The sequence below is a fragment of the Austrofundulus limnaeus genome, unplaced genomic scaffold, assembly GCF_001266775.1.
Source record: "Austrofundulus limnaeus strain Quisiro unplaced genomic scaffold, Austrofundulus_limnaeus-1.0 Scaffold315, whole genome shotgun sequence".
NCBI classification, from domain to species: domain Eukaryota; kingdom Metazoa; phylum Chordata; class Actinopteri; order Cyprinodontiformes; family Rivulidae; genus Austrofundulus; species Austrofundulus limnaeus.
This window is the reverse complement of record NW_013952717.1, coordinates 364567-370094: the sequence shown is the minus strand read 5'-3', so window position 1 is coordinate 370094 and position 5528 is coordinate 364567. Positions and strand designations below refer to the sequence as shown.

The 5528-nt window shown below is 42.1% G+C and overlaps 1 protein-coding gene across 2 annotated transcripts in view; it reads left to right on the top strand.

The window, feature by feature from the left end:
• adcy8 (adenylate cyclase 8 (brain)) overlaps positions 1-5528 on the top strand; it is an 89703-nt gene that overhangs the window by 73904 nt on the left and 10271 nt on the right. For both annotated transcript variants that reach the window (XM_014022033.1, XM_014022032.1), the window contains exon 14: positions 4801-4959. In XM_014022033.1, coding sequence (XP_013877487.1) covers positions 4801-4959 — 159 coding nt within the window. The remainder of the gene's footprint in view (positions 1-4800; positions 4960-5528) is intronic.

Here is a 5528-nt window from a genome sequence, read left to right as displayed (position 1 = left end):
GTGATCATTGATGACTGTTGGTGACTAGTTGGTGATCATTGACGACTGTTGGTGACTAGCTGGTGATCATTGATGACTGTTGGTAACTAGTTGGTGATCATTGACGACTGTTGGTGACTAGTTGGTGATCATTGACGACTGTTGGTGACTAGTTGGTGATTGCTGGTGACTAATTGGCTACTAGTTGATGACTGTTGTTTACTATTGGCTTCTGTTGGTGACTAGTTGGCAAATGTTATTCATGAATTAATCTCCAAAATATCTTGAGATGTTTGCCGGAATTCTCAATTTCTTTTCCTGAGCTGCAGAGGCTTGTAGTCTTGTCGCTTGGATTTTACATCTGATTAGGAGCTGTTCTTATGACAGTAAACATTTCAGTCTTCAGCCCTGAGTGTCCAGATCTTACTAAAAATCGTTATCCAGAACTCATCCAAATCTACTTATCTTCAGTTTAAGATGTACTTTGATAGATTAAATCATAAACAAGTCTCTGTTGTATGCTAGAAGGAGAACAACAGCTTTAGATAAAGTTTGTTTCTCTGATGAAGGGCTGTTGCTGCTACAATCTGTACAGGTTTCTGTGATGATTGTAGCTTCAGTCCAATAGATATCAGAAACTCAGACTCATTACTCTAAGCAGAAGTTTAAGGAAGCCTCAGTTGAACGTTGAAGAATAATAGCTTCCTATCCTTTGTTTCTGAAAACTCACTGTCCTTTCTGGGGAGAAAAAAAGGTGTTAAAACTTTAGTTAGTGCCTCTTTCACAAGAAATGTAGGTGATTTGATCGTGATGTGACGAAGAGCCAATTAGAGCGGAGAAAAGGAAAAGGACTGTTTCTCTTCTTTTATCTTACTTCACAACCTGCTTCATTACCACCGTCTCACTCCTTTTCTCTGCTCGTTAAACATGTAGCTTATGATGTCTGGACAGAAAAAAAAACACAAAGCTTTGTCACACATTTCTGTGCTGCTCCGAGCACAGATTTTATCACTTCTTTGATCAAATAAGACTCCACTTTATTTCCTGGTCACGGGGAAATTGTTCCACCACTTTTACTCTCGTGCAGAAATCCCACACATGGCTCTTATATGATCCAAACATCAGTTTATTGGTGTTTGCAGGTCTGTTTTACAGTTTTGTGGCTCAGAGGCCAAACAGTACMGTAATTAAAATGAAACAAATTCTTTATTGCCTCGTAAATTAAGTCCTCAAGATAATAAATCTGAACRCTAGTCCACAAAGGAGGGTTTATTTTTGAACTGTAGCAGAGGAATCACCCTCAGCTTCCTGTGAGCTTCACCAGGCTCTCCCGTCCACTAATGGATGGACGGAGAACTGTTTGATGCTCTGTTTACGAGCCTCCAGAGTATTTTATGAATCAGCTCTCTCCTAATAATAGTTAGTAAAAATAAACCGTCTGATTAGCTCCAAAAACGATCTCCTGGCTTCTGAAAGGAGGTGAAGTTCTGGCTCCCGTTTCCTGTTAATCAGAGCTMCCTGGACGAGAAGTCAACAGATCTGGGCGAAGAGTCGTCTTGAAACCTCCTGGTGGAGGAGCACAGATGGTTGTGACCAGATGGGAGTGGGTTTTAATAACAGGGTGWATATTTTAGTCTTGTTTGCCTGAAACTTTAATGTGCGCACTCTGGTGAAGAGACAACTGTTGGCCACTCGAGGTGGAAGGGGCTGGAACCAGCAAAGCAGAAGAGATTAGAAATGAGCCGAAGCCTGGGTGTACCTGCCAGGAGAACATCTGTGCTTCTGACAGATGAGACGGCTTCACGTTCAGCCTGTCTTCTGTCTCTGTTCCCTCTCTGAGTACAACCAGTTTTATTACTGCAGCCACAGGGTCACCAGCCTCTGCAGCTTTTATTTTGTGGCTGGAAAGCAGAAAAGTTGCAGTGTTACCAGCGAAAATTGCTAGAAGTCAGTAAARGACATCATCGCATAATTGGTTGTTTGTTTGAGCGTGATGAACGGTGGTGGTTGTTGGTTGGAGGCAAGCTGAGGATAAATACTGAATGGGAAAAAGGAAGRGAAACATAAATCTGAATATACAAATAAATATCAATACCAAGAAGTTAAAACATGGTACTAAAGCTAAACAGGAATACCTTCTATACTCGTTTTAATGTCACAATTCCAATCATCATCCTTAATCTGGGCTGGAATCTTGCAAAAATAACACAAAAATACACTAAAAGACTAATTTTATACAAAAATAAATCTATTTTTCCATCCTGCCATGGGTCTGTGTTAAAGCTTGGAGTGAAAAATCATCCAGGCCACCAGAAAACGCCTCTGTTTGTTGATGATTCAGTTTGGTTGGACGTGTGGTGGAAGACTCGGCAGAGACTCAAATACAAATCAATTCAGATTCTGACCATCTGTTTTACTAAACAGCAGGGATCTGAAGCAGGTGGACCAGCAGCGAGGCTAACTTCATGTTTGAATGTGWTCCAGAAACAAATCAAAGGTTTTGGCAAAGAAAAAGAAAAAAGAAAAAGCTAAATGAGAGTAAGATGAAGTCTAACTTGGCTGATTGATGAAGAAACCTCATGACATCATCCAGGAACAACCTGGGGTGGAAGGAATAAAGATTAAAGAGAGATTCAGGTTAGACTGAGTTWACACATCAGGGCTGCGCTCTAATTATGACCTGGTATGAGGGACAAAATTAAGACTATTGTGCAACCAGCGGTTACTACATCCTTGTAGCAGGAGACTACATCTATTGATCTGATTAACGATAGGCCAGCACCGCTAACTGAGCAGCTGGCCCCGGTAACTGAGAGGCCAGTGGTGGAAAATGAGAAGGAGGCTGTTCATTTGTGTTAGCATTGGAGAGGCTAGCAACTAGCACGGATAAGCTGGCATTAGCATTGAAGAGGCTAGCAACTAGCATGGATAGGCTGGCGTTGGCAAAGGAGAGGCTAGCGACTAGCATGGATAGGCTGGCATTAGCATTGGAGAGGCTAGCGACTAGCATGGATAAGCTGGTGTTAGCGTTGGAGAGGCTAGCAACTAGTATGTATAAGCTGGCGTTAGCATCGGAGAGACTAGCAACTAGCATTGATAAGCTGGCGTTAGCAATCTAGAGGCTAGCGACTAGCATGTATAAGCTGGCGTTAGCAATCTAGAGGCTAGCAACTAGCATTGATAAGCTGGCGTTAGCAATCTAGAGGCTAGTGACTAGCATGGATAAGCTGGCATTAGCATTGGAGAGGCTAGCAACTAATATGTATAAGTTGGCTTTAGCATTGGAGAGGCTAGTGACTAGCATTGATAACCTGATGTTAACATTGGAGAGGCTAGCGACTAGTATGTATAAGTTAGCATTAGCATTGGAGAGGCTAGTGACTAGCATGGATAAGCTGGCATTAGCATTAGAGAGGCTAGCAACTAATATGTATAAGTTGGCGTTAGCATTGGAGAGGCTAGCAACTAATATGTATAAGTTGGCGTTAGCCATGGAGAGGCTAGTGACTAGCATTGATAACCTGACGTTAACATTGGAGAGGCTAGTGACTAGCATGTATAAGCTGGCATTAGCATTGGAGAGGCTAGCAACTAATATGTACAAGTTGGCCTTAGCAATGGAGAGGCTAGTGACTAGCATTGATAACCTGACGTTAACATTGGAGAGGCTAGTGACTAGCATGGATAAGTTGGCTTTAGCATTGGAGAGGCTAGCAACTAATATGTATAAGTTGGCGTTAGCAATGGAGAGGCTAGTGACTAGCATGTATAAGCTGGCTTTAGCATTGGAGAGGCCTCTTCGATGCTAACACAAATGAATAGTCTCCTTCTCGTTTGCCGGTGCCGGCCTCTCAGTTAGCGGGATCAGCTGCTCAGTTAGCGGTGCCGGCCTCTCATTAATCAGATCAATAGATATAGCCTCCTGCTACAAGGATGTAGCAACCACTGGTTGTGCAATAGTCTTAATTTTGGCCCTCATACTGAGCCATATCTAATGACAATAAAATATTTTATTATTACATAGAATATATCAAAATAAAGTGATTTGTCACACAGGAAAGTAAGAGAATAAAGTGTAATAAATGTTTGCAGCAGTAAATCTGGTGAAAAGCCTGAGAGAGCTGTAGATTTGCTGCTTGTTTCCTGCAGCGATCCGACTCTGAGAGGTGACAGCAGCTCTAATCTTGACTTAAATGTTTATTAGCGAGGAGGACACGGTGTTCCTGAACCCCCGCAGCACTCGTGTTGGTCAACGACTCTTTACTGGCCCACATCCCGTTCTTTACAGCTTCTAAACTGGCTTCGCATGAACGATAAAACCAGAGCGTTTTWGAACCGGTTTGTTTCACTGATGCTGTGATTAATCTGAAAAGAGCTGCTGAAACTCTCTCCAGCACACGAGTTTAATTTTCTCCACCTCTGATGGTTGAAGCTCCAACACTTTCGGCTCTAACGTATTCAGACGACTTTGTATTAATCGTCCGTTCAGGAGAAACTAATTGAAKATCTTATTAAACTCCTCGGATTGATCGCACCGTCTTGTCGCCGCAGAACRGATTTGGTCTTTTTAATTGGGCGGCGCGTTCCAGAATGACTCCGCTCCTCCATCACCGACTTTCTCCTCAACTTTTGTTCTGTTCAAAACAGTAATTATGTGACGGACAAAAGTCTGCGAGGAAAGAAACGAGCTGCTTTATGAAATATGTCATTTCACCTGCAGACAGTCTCTTTTAGGGACTTTTTTTAAATCAGATTTAACTGACAGCTTTAGAAATATGTGAAAGATTAAATATATAAAGTAAAGTTTTGTTGTGCTTTTAGCTGGAGTACACGGCCCGGCTGGACTTCCTGTGGCGAGTTCAGGCGAAGGAGGAGATCAACGAGATGAAGGAACTGCGAGAACACAACGAGAACATGCTGAGGAACATCCTGCCCAGCCACGTGGCCCGCCACTTCCTGGAGAAGGACCGCGACAATGAGGTCAGCACAGAACTGCTGAATCAGCTTTCTGACTCYACGCTGACTCAGCATTTTCCTCTCTAGTTTCTGGAGCTACAATTGTGCTGCTTTTAGCTACMGTTCAGTTGTRTTAACTACTGTTAGGCTGCTTTTAGCTAGTTCTGTGCTGCTTTTAGCTACTATTATTTTGCTTTTTGACACTGTTATGTTGCCTTCAGCTACTTTTGTTCTGCTTTTAGCTACTTTTGTTCTGTTTTATCTACTATTGTGTTGCTTTTAGCTACTACTATTGTGCTTTTAGCTATTGTTGTCCTGTTTTTAACCACTGTTGTGCTGTTTTTAGCTAGCAATGTGTGGTTTTTAGCTACTTTTATGCTGTTTTTAACTAGCAATGTGTTTTTTAGCTATTGTTGTACTGTTTTTAGCCACTGTTGTGCTGTTTTTAGCAAGCAATGTGTGGTTTTTAGCTACTGTTGTGCTGTTTTTAGCTAGCAGTGTGTGGTTTTTAGCCACTGTTGTGCTGTTTTTAGCTAGCAATGTGTGGTTTTTAGCCACTGTTGTGCTGTTTTTAGCTAGCAATGTGTGGTTTT